The following is a 17,705-nucleotide window of genomic DNA, read 5'->3' on the forward strand; positions in this document are numbered from 1 at the left end:
TTGATATATTTTTTCGATCTCTTCCGTTTATTGTTGACTTTTCTCTCTGTCTCGCAACTAAAAAACTCGAAATTGAAATAATAACATTGCCTGCCTTGCTACAACAACTAAAAATTGATTCCGAATTGGAAAAACAACAACTGCAACTCGAAAATGAATTGGATAAATATACAATGCACTGCACTCTGCCAATCTGCAATAAAACTACAATCCTGCAACGAAATAAATGCCTCAACAACAATCAATCAATCAATGAACCAACCAACCAACCAAATCAATCAACAATGAAACCACAAAACTAATAACCCGAAAACGAAACCAAAAAACCAACTCAAACACAATTTTTCTCACTTTTCTCCCCTGCCGAACCGAACAAAAAACATGCAACATGCAACAACCCGCCACCCCGCCTGTCTATCCCGCATTTGCATCCGCATCTCCGCATCGCCCATTGTTCCATTAAACGTCACATCCAGGTTTTTCCCAAGGCGCCCAAGCTGCAAGCTAGCCAGGCCACCCTTGCCCGCCAGGACACCATCGACGAGGGTGGCGAGGTGGACTCCTCGCCGCCAAGTCGCGACAGTCGCGTGGTCATCGAGGGTGCAGCCGTCTCCTCGGCCACCGTGGGACCATCGCCGCCAGTGGCTACCACATCCTCGGCGGCGGCGGGAGCTGGAGTATCTGGAGGACCAGGAAGTGGAGGCACTGTGGTGGCCATTGTCACCAAAGCGGATCGCAATCTGGCCTTGGAGCGGGAGCGCCAAATCGAAATGGCCAGCTCGAGAGCCACCACATCGGATACGTACGATACCGGGTTGCGCGAGACGCCGCCCACGCTGGCGCAGCGCGATCTCATCGCCACCGTGCTGGACATGAAGGTGGATGTGCGGCTGGAGCTGCAGCGCATGCAGCAGCGGATTGGCCGCATCGAGGATCTGCTCGGCGAGCTGGTCAAGCGGCTGGCACCCGGTGCCGGTAGCGGTGGCACCGCTCCGGATAACAGCAGTGGCCAGACCACGCCCGGCGACGAGATTTGCGCGGGCTGCGGCGCGGGCGGCGGCGGCACACCCACAACACAGGCTCCCCCAACATCTGCGGTAACCAGCCCAGTGGACACTGTGATAACCATTTCATCGCCAGGAGCATCAGGATCGGGTTCGGGAGCGGGATCAGCAGTAGCTGGCGCTGGTGGCGCTGGTCTGCTAAATCCGGGCGCCACAGTTGTGTCGAGCGCGGGAGGCAACGGCCTGGGGCCACTGATGCTCAAGAAGCGACGCTCGAAGAGCAGGAAAGCACCGGCGCCTCCTAAGCAGACACTCGCCTCGACGGCCGGCACCGCGACCGCAGCTCCAGCGGGCGTTGCCGGGTCTGGTATGACGACATCGGCGCCAGCGTCAGCAGATCAGCAGCAGCAACATCAATCGGCGGCGGATCAATCGCCCACAACGCCTGGGGCAGAACTGCTGCATCTTCGCCTGCTCGAGGAGGACTTTACGGCGGCCCAACTACCATCGACATCGTCTGGCGGCGCCGTAGGTGGTGGAGGATCCGGGTCTGGTGCCACGCCCACAACACCGCCACCCACCACAGCGGGGGGCAGTGGAAGCGGCACGCCCACCAGCACCACAGCCACGACCACGCCCACAGGCAGCGGTACAGCAACGCGCGGCAAGCTGGACTTCCTGTAGCCCACGACGATCGGGAAGGAGCGAAGAGGAGAGGGAGAGGCCTCCAGCCAGGAGCAATAATACAAATATGGGGGAAGTAGGGGCCCAGCCACGCCCACTCGCAAGCCTACGCCTACGCTTAGTTAGTCTATATACTTAAGATACAGCTGTAACCTCAACTCAACACTGAAACTAGCTCATCTATCTCAAACACTTTGAAAGTCCACTGCAACGTATTTATCCGAAGATTACGAAAGGCTTTTCGCAAAAAATAGTTTAAAAGAGGTTTTGAAAATCCGATTTTTAAAAGTTCAAATAGCGTGTACAAGAGAAACGTTTAAATACTCATCATATGAAACACAAGCGATTTAGGATTGCAAATTTTTGAATATATTGAATTGATATTTAATTTGAAGGTTGGATAAGATAACCTGAAAACAACTCCTACCATGAATATCATTTACTTACATTTGAGTAGTATTCAAATACTTTTTTCGTAGTACCTATAAGCTCTCTGGTGATACTCCCAATACCTGTTTGATATATCATTACCAACAATTAATTTATGATATTTTTTAAAGGCAAACGATTGTTACTAAGTTTTGTTTCGTTGAACATTTATTAAAATTAGATAGGAAAAACATGCTGTAGTGGAGTTTTGGATGAAAATCTTGTATTTTTTGTTGCATAGATCTCGGCCTAGTGCTATCCCTCTCTCTCTCACAAACACATACACAAACACACACACTCTGAATGGACGTGCTCGATATTCAAAACTCTATAACCGTTACATGATTATGATTATGATTACGGTAGCGTTAGCGTTAGCCATAATGATAACGATTACGATTAAGGCAAGCATATTGCTTACGAATTTGCTACATTTACTGCAATTATTTACCTTTTTATGTATACACATATATACAAACGTTGTAAAGGACACACAGACAGAAACACACTCACATTTATATATATGTATATATATAAATATACATAGCTGTATGTATATATGGATAATTTTGTGATAACTGCTGAAGGAGGCAAAGAACCAGAAGAAAAAGCTTACAGACCGAAACAATGCCCGTGAATTGTACATAGCATGAAACTAAAACCAAACTAGAAGAGGCTCCAACAGGATCCAACCCCAAACACACACACACCCTCACTCACAGATAACAAGCTAACGAACAAAGTGTAAATAGGTATATATATATGGATATAACCCGTCCTAACTAACTAAACTAACTAACTTAACGAAACTCGGCTTGAGCACTCCGGCACTCGCACTCGCTTGGCTCCCTATATAGTAGGCTTATAGACTCGAAAACGATAACGAAAACTCAACTCAACCAAATAGTTAACTCAGCAACAGTAAAGCTTAAGTAAAACCAAAAGGATATAGACAGCAGACATGTGGCCGCTAAACGAAACGACAATCGACAGACCTAAGAAAAGAAAAACGAAAAAAATACTAAGATCCAAAAAAAAAAAAAAAAGACGGAAATAGCATTATCTGTAGTTACAAGCAAGGATCAAATATTATTTCTTCGGGCATTGTAATTACTTGGATTTAAACTTAGCAAAATATGTTACTACACGCCACTCACCAACACTAACAAACAAAACCTACACACATATTTTGTGATAAAAACATTAGATAAAGCAAAAGTTTAGACAAAAAGAATTAACCTAGATATTTGTTTATGCTGGCATTTGATAGGCTTGCACTTGGCATATAGTTTATACCGGAATAATACGAAAAAACACTCTTCGGGTGACGATAGTATAGTACGGTTAAGTATGAGATTGAGGAGAATAAGGAGTACGATTATCCTGGGCAGTTTATAGGCAAGGTTTCATTACGTTTAAGTCGCCAGAGACATAGCATCCATCAGTTGGAGTCCACTTGAATCTCGTTCGGTTACCGTTTTGATTACCTAGTTGGTATTTAACAATTGCTATTCGACATTTGATACTTATGATACCTAGCGTAGAGAGAGGGCAGAGCCGGAATACCCGATTACTTACATACATACGAACTGTCTTCCCTGTATAGTTGGGGGAGTTAGGAGGGGTGGGAGGCTGCAGAAGCGGAGTTCTGGGTTCTGTCCGCGAAAGTTACTTAGTTCTAGTTGTAGATTTTTTTCAATTCCCATTCCCAAAAGGGCGACAGCCCCTCCCCGTTTAACCAAATCAAACCAAAAAGCAATTCAAGTGGTATTAAATCTGAGTAACCAACACTCACTCACTTACTCACCCAGTCAGACAGTCAGGTCAGTCAGTAACTCACACCCACTCCTTTTGCATATACGTATTTCCAATACTCAACAATGAATCAAAAGTTAATGGATAGCGAAGAATAAACATTTGTTGCATATGTTTAGGCCTTAAGTTCTAGTTGAAAGTTTAAATGATGTAGCGGGCTCACTGTAAATAGGTTTTTTTAATAACTATAAATCAAATATACCTAAACATAAATACATATATAAAAAAAACTAATTAGTTACGAAAAATTAGGCAGCAAACCAACTGAATAAGGAAAGCTAAGACGCACTAGGCAGGAAATGGGAAATGATAAGACGCAGGTTTACCGATAGTCCTCATATGATGATACGATAGCACTGATACGATAGCAGCGTAGTACTCGTTCTGGTTCTCGACTCGTATTGTTTGACCCTTCCTCTCGCCAATCTCTCTCTCTCTCTCTCACTCTCCTATGTCTGTCTCTCGCTTTCGCCCCATCCTTTGCATACTTTTCGGGTGTTTTAGACCCTACTACACAGAGCCTTATAAATATAACCTAAAGTAACTAAACCAACTCAAGCAGCATTCAGCAAACTAGCAACTCAGACCTAATACTGAACCTAGCATTAGCATTAAAAGTGAACGAAAACGTGAAACTAAAAATGGTGCAATTACAATTTTTAGATCAAGCTGAGCAAGCAATTTAGTCGAAATTTATATTGAACAATTTATGGGAGAAGAAAGCTTGTGGATTTATATATGCGAATCTCATGTATATACACCCAGACAGTATAAATGTTAGGTAGCTGAAGAATAAGAACCCCCACTCCTAATCCCAGTTTAAAATGATCCCATGATGATCTGTCCCTCAATTTGGCCAATAAAACGCCTGATTCAGTCTGATATCTATACAGATCGCCAGAGGATAGGCTACTGAAGGTCGGTTCAGAATGGGGTTTGGGTTCGGGACCGGGTTCGGGTTCGTCTGCTGGGATATTTTCTGAGCAGCGCCAAAGAAACTGATTAACCATATTATTATTATTATTATAGACATGTACATGTATATATGTGTACCTCTAGATACACCTAGAAAGATAACGACGACAACCTATCAAAATTAAGCTTTTATACGCCAGAATTTTTTTCTAAACAACTAAAAAACAAAACGGAAGTAAACTAAACAAACTTAAAGAAACACTCAAGAATATACACAATTATTGCAAGCCAGAGAAGAGAGCATAACTAACACACAACACTCAATTAACGAATACCGTATACAAAATGCCCCAAGTGAAAACTAAATTAATTTAAATATACATTATACAAAGATAGAAAAAGCCTTAACCAAGTAAACACGCGCCTCATTTTCGTTTTTCCATTTATTACGTAAGTCCCACAGCAATGCTAAAAAGCAAAGTTAAGAAATACAAGTACTACGGCTAAAAGAAACATCCTAAATATACCGAAAATACCAAACAAAAATATTTAGCATTATGCTCTAGACTCTAGACGAAAAGAACCAAAATTTTACAACAACAAAACGAAAGAAGAACAAACGCGATCAAGCAATGTTAAACATTTTCCACCAATTTGAGAAGCATAGTTGCTAAAATACAAAAAAAAATAAATACCCAAAAAGAGAAACCGAAACTTGTTTCGTACACGCGCCCTTTGTTTTTAAAATCGAAAAGCTGCCTATTTATATATTTACAAACAAACAAACGAAACTAATTGAAATGAAATAAACATGTAAGAGAATTACCATTTAACTACAAATTAAACAAGCCACTAAAATACTACATAATTCAATTGCAACATTCCATGTAATGAGAAAATACCAAAAATAATACAAGCATGTAAAAATAGTTTGAAATCAATTGAGTTTTGGTTCAACGCGCCGAAAACTTAGATACATCGAGCTACGGCTTGGCTGAGCAGATTTACAGTTATATACATACATACACCCACATAAGTATATATATATACACGTGCATATACTCCGATATATGTACATATAGGTAGTTTATACCATTTAAAGCTTGCTAAGACTCGTCCTTGGGCCACTGTTTAAACGCCAGGAGACAAGCCGCGAAATCGATAAAAGAAACAGAAACAGAAACCGAAAAAGTTGTAACATTTATTTGAGAATCGCTGGATTAAAGCCTAAAGTTAATGTGTATAGTTACTTGATTATTGCCGCATTCGAACCACACTGACACAGACACACACACCCCAACACCAGAATCAGAATCAGACAGGCTTTAAGCCCATATTTCTGGGTCTAAACCGGATCGATCGAAAATAAGGGAACTCAATACTAAGAACGCGGCGAAGCAAAGAATGATGTTTCAGAACCGCAAAAGGGGCAGAACAGAAGCTATGACACAATAAATGAAAAGAAACAAAGAAAAGAGAAATACATACATAAATGTTTTTAAAAAATACCATTCAATCTTATGATTTTCTCTATGGATTGGAAAAAGAATATTCAGATCGTAAGTATGATCAGCCACTATAAAATGATAATACAAAAATCATATATTGATTCCAAAAAGAGTAAAATTTTCAAGGTTTTTTTTTCAATATACTTACTAGTTACGGTTTTTCATTTTAAAAAATGCAGTATGAGATAACAACAACAGAATACATTCAGAATTGATTTTTATTGCATCCTTCCGTTCGTCGCATTCATAATATATATATATAATTAAGTTATTTGCAAAATTTATAAATATAGCATAATGTGCTTTTGTTGGAGTGAGGTTGAGGAGAAGGAAAGTGGGGTGAGGGACAATAGAAGGAGGACACGGAGGTCAGGGAGCAGGATTATTATGTACACACTTCTCGTGCTCTCTCCCGCACTGGCTCTCTCTCGCTTGCACCCGCTCGCTCGACTCCGAATTGTACATTAAATAATTAGTGAGAGAGTTTTTGATCTTTAAATGGGAGATTCGTTTCGGTTTGATTTCGAGCGTTACAAAATAATATTGCATGGGGTTAAAAATATGCTATACGCTATTTGCTATTTGCTAATCTGTAATCCAATATCCATCATCCAAATATCAGCTATTCCAGAAAATGCCTATCCATTTCCGATTTTCATTTCCTTTCCAATGAGTGAATTAATATCTAATGGAATGAAAGTAATATTCATCCATGTTGTGTACTGAGTGTGGGCATTTTTCTTCTTGGGGGATTTAAATCTCTACAAATATGTCCGCGAGTCATCTGACTGGGTCCAAACGCTCGACCAAATGTCCGGCGCTGGATCCTCGTCGTCGTCGTCGTCCTCCGACTCTGGTTGGTTTTCCCATTGATCATCGGGCTTAATCAATGTGTGTGGCTAAAATGTTTGGGCATTGCGACAGACGCCGCAGCCAAGGGCAAACTCCTCGCCGGTGGGCGGATGCATTACGTGCAGCGGGCACTCGTCGCCCAGCAACTGCTTGGCCTTTGGTCCGGCCGGGCACTGGGGCAACTTGACCTTGGGTATATTGGTCAGTCGCTGGAAATCGTCGTGGCAGGTGTCACAGAAGTGTGTGGTTCCAAAACAGAAGAAAACCGCCACCGAGCAGCAGTAGCGGCACTTGTATTCCAAGAAATCGGTGCCATGCTTCGGACACATCTGTGCCCTGGCCACATCCGAGCAACCGCCGCAGACCAGCTCCTCCGGATCGAACTTCTCGCCAATTTCCGCGTCACAGCGCGCCTCGCCGCCGTAGTACGCCTTCTGGCATTTAAAGCACACATAATAGGCATACCGATCCATTGCCAGCTGGGTCATGTTGACGTTTTTGCTGTCCGTGTCCTTTACCACGCCCTCGTATTTGATCCTGCAACAAAGATAAAAATGTGTTCGCCAAAAGTTTGTAGTTAAAAACCATTGCCATCGCTTACCGCATGAGAGCTTTGCGTTTGACGTCCTGTTTGAGACCATTGATCGGCTCCAGGATATCTGACAGCAGGGGATGCTGGATGTCCGCCTTGCAGATGGGACACAGGGAGAAGCCAAAGGTGATGCGTGGTCCGCTCCAGCGCTTCTCCAGAACCGCCTTGCAGCAATGATAGTGGAACACGTGACCGCACTCCAGCTGCAAGATTGTTAAGAATGAATGAACTTTCCTGAGACACAAGCTAGCATTCCACTTACATGTATAGATGGTGCACAGGACAATGCCTCAACGAAGCATATCATGCACATGTCGTCCGCATCCTGGGTGAGCTTCGGATCCCTCAGCTCCTCGGCCAGCTCGTTTTCGCGCGTATGGCACACATGCTGCAGGCAGGGCAGGCACTTTCGCTCACCCGTGACTCCTCCACACGCGTGACCACACGGCTTGGTCTTTAGACACGAGTTGGCAGCGTACTCCTGGCACTGGGCATCCGCACACACGTTGCCGATCTCCAGCAGTCCAGAGTTGCCGGTTAGGCCGCAGAAGCGACACCTGCCCACCGCCTCTTGGGGACCCGAAATTATTGTGTGACTGCCATCTCGGAACTCCACCATGGCCTTCAGCGTCTTGGAATCAGCCAAGGCCAGCAGCCAAAAGAGCTTCGTTCGGCCACAGGATTCATGTAGCTCCACACGGATGGCCTCCTCCTCCTCCTTGCACACCTGTAGTGCAAAATGGATGAATTTTGTGAGCATAAATATATGCGATACAAGGGTATGGCTACTCACCGTTCGCTTGTGGGAGCGGGTCTTGCGGTTCAGATGCAGGAAACGATCGCAGTCGCCGCAGAGCGATCCGCAGGTCTCGCACTGGATGATGGCCGCTGTTTCACCGTCGTCATGGTTGCTGCACAATGGACGTGTATCGCACAACTTGGACCACTGACCGGAGGATAGCTTCTCTACGTGATCGCGCTCCAGCACACACAGACTGGCCAGTGCCAACCACAACGTGGAGGTCTTGGTGCAGTGCTCTGGCGAGCGGTAAATCTCCTCCAGCCGGGTTAAATTTAACACGGATTCGGCTATGGCCGCCTTGGTGATCTGTGACCACTTTTCGCTGAGCTTACCCTGTAAAAAAAATAACGAAAATATAAGGAACATGTTTGCAGGTTTAAGTTTGCAGGTTTCACTTACGCTGGCCAAATCTCTTATGAGACTGATAATGCTCTCCGCCTGCTTGGTGGAAATGACTCCATTAAGGAACCACCGCTGGTTGAGGTTACGTTTCGATTCCTTTCTCGGTGGCAAGGCATCGAACTGGAAGGGATCTGTTGTTCCCGGCTCACCGGTGGGTGGTCGTGATCTCAGCTGCTGCACGGAAAGATCTAGGGAACTCCAGAGTCGCACGAAGGCTGGAGTCTTCTCCTGCTGTCCCGCCTTTAAAACAGCTCCTCCGTTGCCCGATGAACTGCCGGATACGCCTCCAGATCCAGATGGACCCGTTGAGGCTACTGTGGTTTTTACCTTCACCTGCAACTGCAGTGACTTGGCGATGACGGCCAGGAATATATCAAGCAGACCCAGACGGCTCATATCAAAATCACTGGCAGACTGATGAGCGATACTATAATCCGCTGGAGGTAATCTTTGTACTCCCAGTAGCTCGGCGAAGCTCTCGGGTGTTATTTCCGGGAGGATCCGGCGTAACAAAGCCGTAACCTGTCGTTGGACTCGATCACTTCCGGTGTGCAGGAGTCCCAGGAGATCCCTGAGCAAACCATGTTGCTGGGACAGATACGAGCGACCAACTACGCTGCCCGATAGAGCCAGCACCATGCTAAGCATCTCGAAGCAATAGGTATCCGGCGCTCGACTCCTCTCCGGCGTACTCTCGCAGCTGGCGGAAGCGGCAAGAGCGGGCGCGGTTTGCTGTTGGGGCGACTGCTTCAGGACGTGCGCCAGGTTTGCCAGCTCCCAATCCTCCTTGGCTCGCTGTGCCTCCTTGCGAATGGCGTGGACAATGTGGACGATCACCTGTTTCTGCAGGTGAGATAGTTTGCTACGCGAGAATAGAATGCCCACCATGTGCTCCCTGAGATCCAACGAATCGGCCAGCAGGGAAGTACTGGCTGCCCCGCCACTTGGAGGTCCTATGCCCGCCGAGTCCGGTGGCACCAAATCCGAACTAACATTACTGATCAGTTTACCAAACACCTGACCAGTAATCAATCGGAAAACTCTCAGGGTTTCCGCCTCACAAATCTGCTGTTGGATGCGAGACGCATGGCTTAATCGCAGGTGGGGCTGGTGCTTGTGATCCGAAGAATCTTCCGAGCCCACTGCTCCTCCTATGGGCAGACCAAGCAGCTTGATTTGGCGCACACGTAGCGTGTTCTCCGGTCCATGGAGCTCCAATCGGAAATGCGTGCAGCTGTCATCGCAGATCTTCGCCGAAATCCAGGAGCAGGCCTTTGGATCCACATCCGCCGACTTGATTATGTTTGTGTCGCCCAGCGACTGGCCGGCATAGAACACCACGTTGAGTACCTTGTTCTGGAATAACAAAATGGATTAAATTAATGCCAATATAAAATATCCATTAGACCCACCTGAATATCTCGACTATTGTCGATGTGCACCAACAGATAGCGACAGGCGTAGTTCAGCTTGGTCAGGGACAACTCGATGATCTTGCACTTGTTGCGATCCTCCTCGTCGCTTTCCCAAAATGTTTCCGTAGAGTTATCCGTCAGGGATTCCGCCATGGCTGGACGCGATGACACGGTGACCTCAAACATTCCAGCCAGATCTGTATAGCAAAGGAGCCGTGCTCCTGCACCTGACGATCCGCCAGTCGCAATGGGATGCACTTGATTGTGCTCCGCATCGCAATCAGGCTTGAGTATCGTGGAAACGGCCATTGCATCGTTCTGCTCATCTGACTTGGATAGTATCTTTGATATGTTTCCAAATACATGCGAGCTATGTAAGAACTGATGATCCGCCTGGCGAAAACGAATGCCAAAGCACTGGATAGCAACCCGTTGCAATGGCGATCCGAGTGGCAGGTGGAGCGTGAGATCCGCCACCGATTGCAGAAGCACGTGCAGGGACTGCGTGATTAGATGGGCGAATCTGCCGCTGATCTGGGTATAGGCCACCGGATGTTCCAGTGCTGGCTCGGAGGCCTCCTCGCCCCTTCCTTCTGGCTGATGACCAACAGTGGGATTTAGGGAGCTCACAAACCACCACATCAGATCGTGCAGGCAAACACCCTGGGTAACACTGCGCAGGAGCCAGTTAAGGGCTTGCAGGGCGTAAATCCTGCAGGCAGCAATCCTCAAGCTTCTTCGCATGGCTGCCCTCAGGCGGTCCAGTTCGTGTTTTTGAGTGATGAACGCCATGGCGGGACGGGTGAGCAGAAGGTTGCCTCCCCCATTCTGGCCAGCCGACTGGTCTAATCCCAGCGTGCCAGACGCATGATCCTTGCCGGTTCCCTCGCCGCTAGCTGTCTGCATAACGGAAACGCTGGCCAGCAGTTTTTGCGGCACTAACCGACGCAGATGCTCCGAGGGATAACAAATCAGCAGGGATCCATCACCCTCGCTGGTAGAGTTGTTCCTTCGCCTGTAGACCACCTTCGGTTGGCCGTCCACCGGTGGCGCTTGGTGCTGCTGCAGCTGCAGGTTCATCTGTTGCTGCTGGTGGTGCTGTTGCTGAGGGTGGTGCGGTGGCGGGTGGTTATGCTGGGCCAGCGATGCCCAGCCCTGGCCCATCGAGTAGCTGCGATGGAACTTGGATAGATTGCCACCACCCACTGAGGCGGCGGCCGTAGAACCTGGCGCCAAAGAGCCAGAGAGCATATCGTAGTTATTTGGCTCGCAGGACTCGTAGGAGATCTCCGAGAGCGGCTGAGTGCGGGAAAGGTAAGATTCAGTTAGAAAAGGACTCAAAGCTATACCAGCAGTTTTCTTATACTTACCCTATCGTAGCCATTGTCATTCGAGTTGGGACCCAAACCAAACATTTCGTATGGCAGGTCCTCGTGCCCAGCCGTGCCCAGGCACTCCAGGCAGGCGAAGCTCTCCGGCGCCAGCCACACGTTCTCGGGTGCCGCCGGTGGGCCACCCACAAAGCTTTTGCGGAAAGCTCCGCTACCGACACCTGGACAGAATTTGGAGCCACTTAACCGAGCCATACGGCTGCAACGACTGGTGCTCGGCTTCAGATCGGAGTTACCCAGCTGGTGCTCGATCACCACGGGCATGGCCACCACGGACATTTGCTGTGGGGACCGCTTGGAGCTGGAGCTAGTGGCGGCTAGGCTGCCTGCTGCCCCGGATGCTGAACTGGAACTGGAACAGAGCTCCAACAGAAATGTGGCGTTCTCTCGCATCGTTGTGTACACCTCAGCATTGGCTATCAATGTGGTTGACTTCACACCAAACAGATTCAGTTCGTTGCCTGCAAGTTCAATAAGTATTAGGATTAGAATTTGAATCTACATAGTAAGCACCGGAAGACTCACCTTCGGCGGCACTGGACTCCAGTTGACGGGCGGCACTGTTGATGTTGTTGGCGCTGCGACAAGAGGCGAGATAGCGATCGCGGCAGGGATCGCACATCAGGAACCAGGACGAGGCACCCTTGCCACCCTCGCCACAATTGCCAGCCCATCCCTCGCAGAAAATGCCCACGGAATTGTAGCCCTTGCCCTTGGCCGATTTACCGCAGCCAGGATGGGCAATCCTCATGTGATAGGTCACGGGCATGGGCAGGAATAGTTCGCAGATTTCGCACCAGCTGCCGTCGTCCTTCTTTTTGCGCTTGCATTTCCTGCCCAGATCTTTCTCCCCGGCGGAAGCCTGCTCCGAATTCTTGCCCTCCTTGCCCTCGGTGTCCGCATCTCCGTTGAGATCTCGGCTTCCGGGTGAGAGCAGCCGGGGCTCCCTCTGCTCCAAGGCATTCGACTGTACAATCTGAACGCAGCCGGAGCAGATCTGTTCCCACAAATAGACAAGACATCGCAGAGCCGGCGGCAAAACGCTCACCATTTCGGGCAGAGCCTGCAATTTCTGGGCTGTATCATCGCCGGAATTGATGGCTCCACCACCACCGCTCAGAAGATTCTTTCGATACTTGCTGCGATTGTGCAGCGAGCAGTTGCCACTCTTGGTGAGGGTTTCCAATGTGCTCGGCCGGATGTTCAGGTAGTTACCCGCGTTGGCCACCTCCACGGAGTGACGCTGCTGGGCCTTTTGCTCCCTCGATAACTGCAACCTAGGATCCCCGCCCTCGCCGCGTCGCGTGACCACTGTGGCGCCCTCCTTGGGCAAACCGGGATGGAACTTGAGGAAACTGGCACAGGCCATGGCATCGTGGACAACACCTTCGTGCCAAAGGAGGGCAGCAAACACCGCACGGATGCTCTCCGCGAATGAAGGCGGCATGGCCCGTTTGATGGGACCCATAGTGTTCCGCTTGGAAGCCGAGGAAGCAGTGGAAGTGGTGGCCAGCTGCAGTTCGCTTTGCTGCTCCCCCTGACCCGTCGTCGTTGTGGTAATCTGCAACAGACTTAGCTCATCCTCGAGGCCACTGGTTTCACTCGCCACAACAGCACTCCGTTTGGGCGTATGTTTCGGAGTGGAGAGCAGCGCCGCCGTTTGACTGGCCGAATAGTTCGGTCTCCTCATACTGGCCAGACTAAATTCCGGATCCTGCTCCTGCTGGCTGCGATTGCCATTGCCGCGTGGCGAGTCCTGACCACCCATCGCTCGTACCAGCTCACGCACCGACACTCCGGCGAGCGGAGGCGAGTGTGACGGCGTTAGGGGCTGGGGTCCATCGACAGCGTCGCCCTTGAACCACTTCTGCAGAGCCTGCAACTTGATGGCTCCACCGCCCACGACGCCAGCTATGGCGGATCCTATGTGGGCGGGGAGTAGTTCAACGGCGGGCAGTGCCTCCTGTTCCGGTTCTCGATTATCGGCATCCTCATCATCCACCTGCTCCTCCTCCTTCTCGCGTTCCTCTTGCACTTGGGCCTCCCGTTCCGCGAGATCGACGTGCTTCGCTGGATACAGGAAGGGATTGGTGGACTGGTGACCGGATAGGAAGCGACCTGGCTTGGCCTTGGCCGGACTCAGGACTGGACTGGGATCTGGTTCCGGTTCGGGACTCGCCTCGCCACTGGCCAACGGAGTTACAGTCGGCTGCTCCTCCTCCTCTTCCTCCGCACCCACGCCCTTCCGCACTGGATTCACCTCCTTGTCGGTGACCGGCTGTAGAAGCATCCTGGCTAGGTGCTGATTGAACTGCAGACACCATGCCTCCGTCGGATACCAGCCCATGGTGCAGTGCTGCCGTATGGACTCCGTGGATAGGCGCAGCCAGACCCCATCATCGTTTTCGATCTCGTCGATGAACGAGATCACACCGCCCACCCGCACCACGCCCACCTGTTCCGACTGCAGCGTGGGATGGGATCGTATCCGCAGTCCTGAACTGTGACGAGCCTGAAATCAGTATTGGGGATTAGATGCGAAATATCCAGCATATCGATAGATAGATCGACTCGACTCGGAAACGCCTCCTTCCATCTGTTACGTACTATTCAACGAATCTAGTATACCCTATAACTCTACGGGTAAGGGGTATGAAAATGACGAGTTGCCTACCTGAAAGCGACGCAATTTGCTTGGTGCCTGTGGTCTTCGCTGGGCGCTGTTCCTCTGAGTGGGCGGTGGGAGAATGCCCTCCTTGACGTCCACGCGGTAGACCTCCTCCAGCGGTATGCCATCGATGGTCACCGCCAGGCAGTAGGCGCCCACCGAACTGGGTGTCCACTGGACACTGAAGGTGCCATCCTCCATGTCCTTGGCGTTGAGCAGTTCCGTGACTCGCGTTTGCACCGGACTCGCATAGCGCAGCTCCTCGAACGAGTAGTTGGCATAGGGCTTCATGAAGGTAATCGCCTTGAATACCATCTTCTCCTTCAAGGTGGGCTCGTAGTTGAGACGCGGTGGTGGCGCCATTCCGCCCCAGCCCCATGTGTCCCCAGAGGCGCGACGCATCCAAAGATTCGGACCGGGTGCGGAAACTCCGGCCGCAGAAGTGCCGGACGTTCCCGTTCCGGTAGCGCTGCCATTGGGACCCGAACCCGTGGGTATCGCCTTGATTTCAACCTTGAGCTCCGGCACCAAAACCGCATCACCATACTGATCCCGTATGGTGACCGTCACCTGGGAGGGCCAACCGTAGCGCAGTGGTTCCGTAATGGTGTTCAGCTCACATCTGGAGAGAAGGTTGCAGTATTAGTAAGGGAACGCAATATTTGTATTTTGTAGACATGGGAATGGGCAACCTACTTATTGGGATCCAGTCGTGACTCCGGCTGCAACCAGGCGGCCAAACGGGCGCCCGACGATCCTGGCGCGCCGCTGATGAAGTCCTTGAGGAACTGTCGCTCATTTGACTGCGATCTGAAATAAATATATAAGTGCTATGTTATAACATGCCCAAGCCACCGAAGTAATAAAAACTAAAAATATCAAATCTTATCACCACCAATATGTGCATCATACACATATACCATCACTCTGCAGTTACAGACAAATCATATCTCAAATCATCAACCAGCTATATTTGAATCGTAATTTCAATGACTCAAATGTATAAAACCGTTCATTGCAAATATATATGTATGTATATATGTATATGTATGTATTTAGATAAAACTCTTTGAGTCAACCAATATTTATTTTCCAACTAATGTAATAATGTTGTAGAGGTATAAATGGACATGTATAAGTCAGAATTGCGGCCTGGATGCGGGGTCAAGCGTTAGGGTCACGAACTGATCAGGTAGAATCCCGATGCACTTAAATCCATTCCACTCGAATCCCATCCCATCCCATCCCGACCAATCCAATCAGACGCACACAGCATCAAAGTTGGACCGACCGTCTGACCTGCTGTTCGCAGGCGGAAGAAGTGCGGCACGTAGGGCGACTGGAAGTGGGGCGGGGGTTGGCTGGAAAGGGTCGAAGGGCACGTAACTGCACAGCGGGCGGTGCACGTGCAGACAGGCACACACATGCAGCGACGTGTGAGAAAACAATAGGACAACCCACCGAACACTGATTCATGCCAGTTATCTTATCGTACTTATAATAGATATGTATCTTGAGTTAAAATCTTTGATGTGTGATATTTAGAAAGAAATGAAAAGTTTATATCAAAACTGCATTGGGGGTGCTAATCTGATGACTCGCAGTGTATAGTTTAGAAAAACAACAGTATTTAATCCAGCTAAACAACTCTATTTTTTGTATTATCTATGTATGATAATTACTCGAATATATAGTACTTATTAGTAATGACCGAAAATGCCTTATATATTTTATACTTTACTTGATAGTAAAATGATTTTCATTAGGGTATTGATTATATTATAAGGGTCTGGAATCTATCATGATCATACATGAATGTATCCAATATAAGACTGTTTGTAGAATGTAAAGAGCAAAGAATGATTATAATTTTAAATAGAGCTTAACAAATGTTCGAACGCGGTCAACAGGTGACTTTACTCGTGACAATCTTTCCGCTTTGGAAAATTTGGGGTGTAACGGTCGCATTTTTGGGGGAAAATAGGCAAGTGGAAATGGAAATGGAAATGGGATGGGGAATCCAACCGAAACACACGCAAAGCTGCGTACACACATTTTTATTTACATAAAATGCAAATAAAACAATACAAAAAAAATAAATACATAATGTACAAATGAAATGGAAATGGGTAACAAAAAGGGGAGTAGGGGAAAGTGGAGTTTTAGTATTGCAATGGAAATGATAATGTCAGTCGGGGAGCCCCAAACTCATGGATGCGACCCTGCACTTCGGGGCGAAAACAAAAACAAAACAAACCCGATAAACGGGGGGGAGAAAGAACGAAAGGCATAGATAGAGAGATGGAAAAACAATAGCAAAAACAACGACGAAGGCCAGTTGTTCATCATATGTATGTGTGAATGTGCGTGAATGTGCGTGAGCTACCTGTGGGAAACACGTTTCCACTGCAATTTACCCCATTACCCCCCTGAAAATACCCCCTTCCCCAAAAAACCTTACTAACGCCTACACTTAGAGGAACATTTTTCATGGTTTTCTGAAAGTTCAGTGTATATAACTTTCTTTACTTTGACAAAAGCTTATATGTATGTAAATGTTTTTTTTGGGTAACTGAAATATCTTAAATATTTTTATAACTGTAATACTGTTAATACTATTATTAGTACCTATAATATCATTTAAGCACACTGTTCTGCTACCGCATTTCGCTCAGTGCACAGTCGCACACAACTGAAAGTGGAGCGCAGAGAAACAAGTTGCGGGGTCCCCAACTGGAGTTGCATTGATAGAAAGGGATGGAGTGATAGGAACCGGCCGGTGGAGTGAGCGAGATTGGTAGACGTGTGTGCTCCCTATTGCGGCAATGTAATCGTTCATTCATTCATTCAATTCAGTTTTTATCGTGCCACAAAATGCGGAAGAGTTGGCTTGTCCGAGGGGCAAAACAAAACAAACAGCAACAAAAAAGGAAACTGGGGGCACAGAGAAAGAGGGGATAGACAGAACGCAAGAACGAGACAAAGGCAAAATCTTTATCGCACTCGCACTCACTCTGGAAAAAGTCGAACCACTCTGTTAACTCGTAATAAGACATAAAATAAATAATTTCATCGTATATTTTTATTAATTGTGGTTCTATTTACTTTAAAGTAATGCCGTATTTTGATACAGACAAGTAATAAAATAAGAACGAAATCGGAACTTAGAAAAATATTATAAATTTAATTAATATGAACAGTAATTTGTTCTAAAATAACAAAAAAATA

The 17,705-nt window shown here is 47.6% G+C and overlaps 2 protein-coding genes across 14 annotated transcripts in view; one reads left to right on the plus strand and one right to left on the minus strand.

Annotated features, from left to right (window-relative positions):
- Positions 1 to 6,355, plus strand: part of LOC6725975 (potassium voltage-gated channel protein eag) — a 63,162-nt gene extending 56,807 nt beyond the window's left edge. For all 13 annotated transcript variants that reach the window (XM_039297435.2, XM_016173921.3, XM_016173914.3 and 10 more), the window contains one exon: positions 477 to 6,355. In XM_039297435.2, coding sequence (XP_039153369.1) covers positions 477 to 1,688 — 1,212 coding nt within the window. In that variant the 3' untranslated portion in view covers positions 1,689 to 6,355. The remainder of the gene's footprint in view (positions 1 to 476) is intronic.
- A 200-nt stretch (positions 6,356 to 6,555) lies between these two features.
- Positions 6,556 to 17,705, minus strand: part of LOC6725977 (E3 ubiquitin-protein ligase highwire) — a 44,711-nt gene continuing 33,561 nt past the window's right edge. Inside the window, exons 14-23 of the mRNA XM_039297434.1 lie at positions 15,174 to 15,287; positions 14,484 to 15,099; positions 12,335 to 14,321; positions 11,789 to 12,270; positions 10,416 to 11,717; positions 9,001 to 10,359; positions 8,593 to 8,934; positions 8,062 to 8,526; positions 7,809 to 8,002; positions 6,556 to 7,744 (exon numbers count right to left, since the gene is read on the minus strand). Coding sequence (XP_039153368.1) covers positions 7,255 to 7,744; positions 7,809 to 8,002; positions 8,062 to 8,526; positions 8,593 to 8,934; positions 9,001 to 10,359; positions 10,416 to 11,717; positions 11,789 to 12,270; positions 12,335 to 14,321; positions 14,484 to 15,099; positions 15,174 to 15,287 — 7,351 coding nt within the window. The 3' untranslated portion in view covers positions 6,556 to 7,254. The remainder of the gene's footprint in view (positions 7,745 to 7,808; positions 8,003 to 8,061; positions 8,527 to 8,592; positions 8,935 to 9,000; positions 10,360 to 10,415; positions 11,718 to 11,788; positions 12,271 to 12,334; positions 14,322 to 14,483; positions 15,100 to 15,173; positions 15,288 to 17,705) is intronic.

This window comes from Drosophila simulans, chromosome X, assembly GCF_016746395.2.
Source record: "Drosophila simulans strain w501 chromosome X, Prin_Dsim_3.1, whole genome shotgun sequence".
Classification (NCBI taxonomy): domain Eukaryota; kingdom Metazoa; phylum Arthropoda; class Insecta; order Diptera; family Drosophilidae; genus Drosophila; species Drosophila simulans.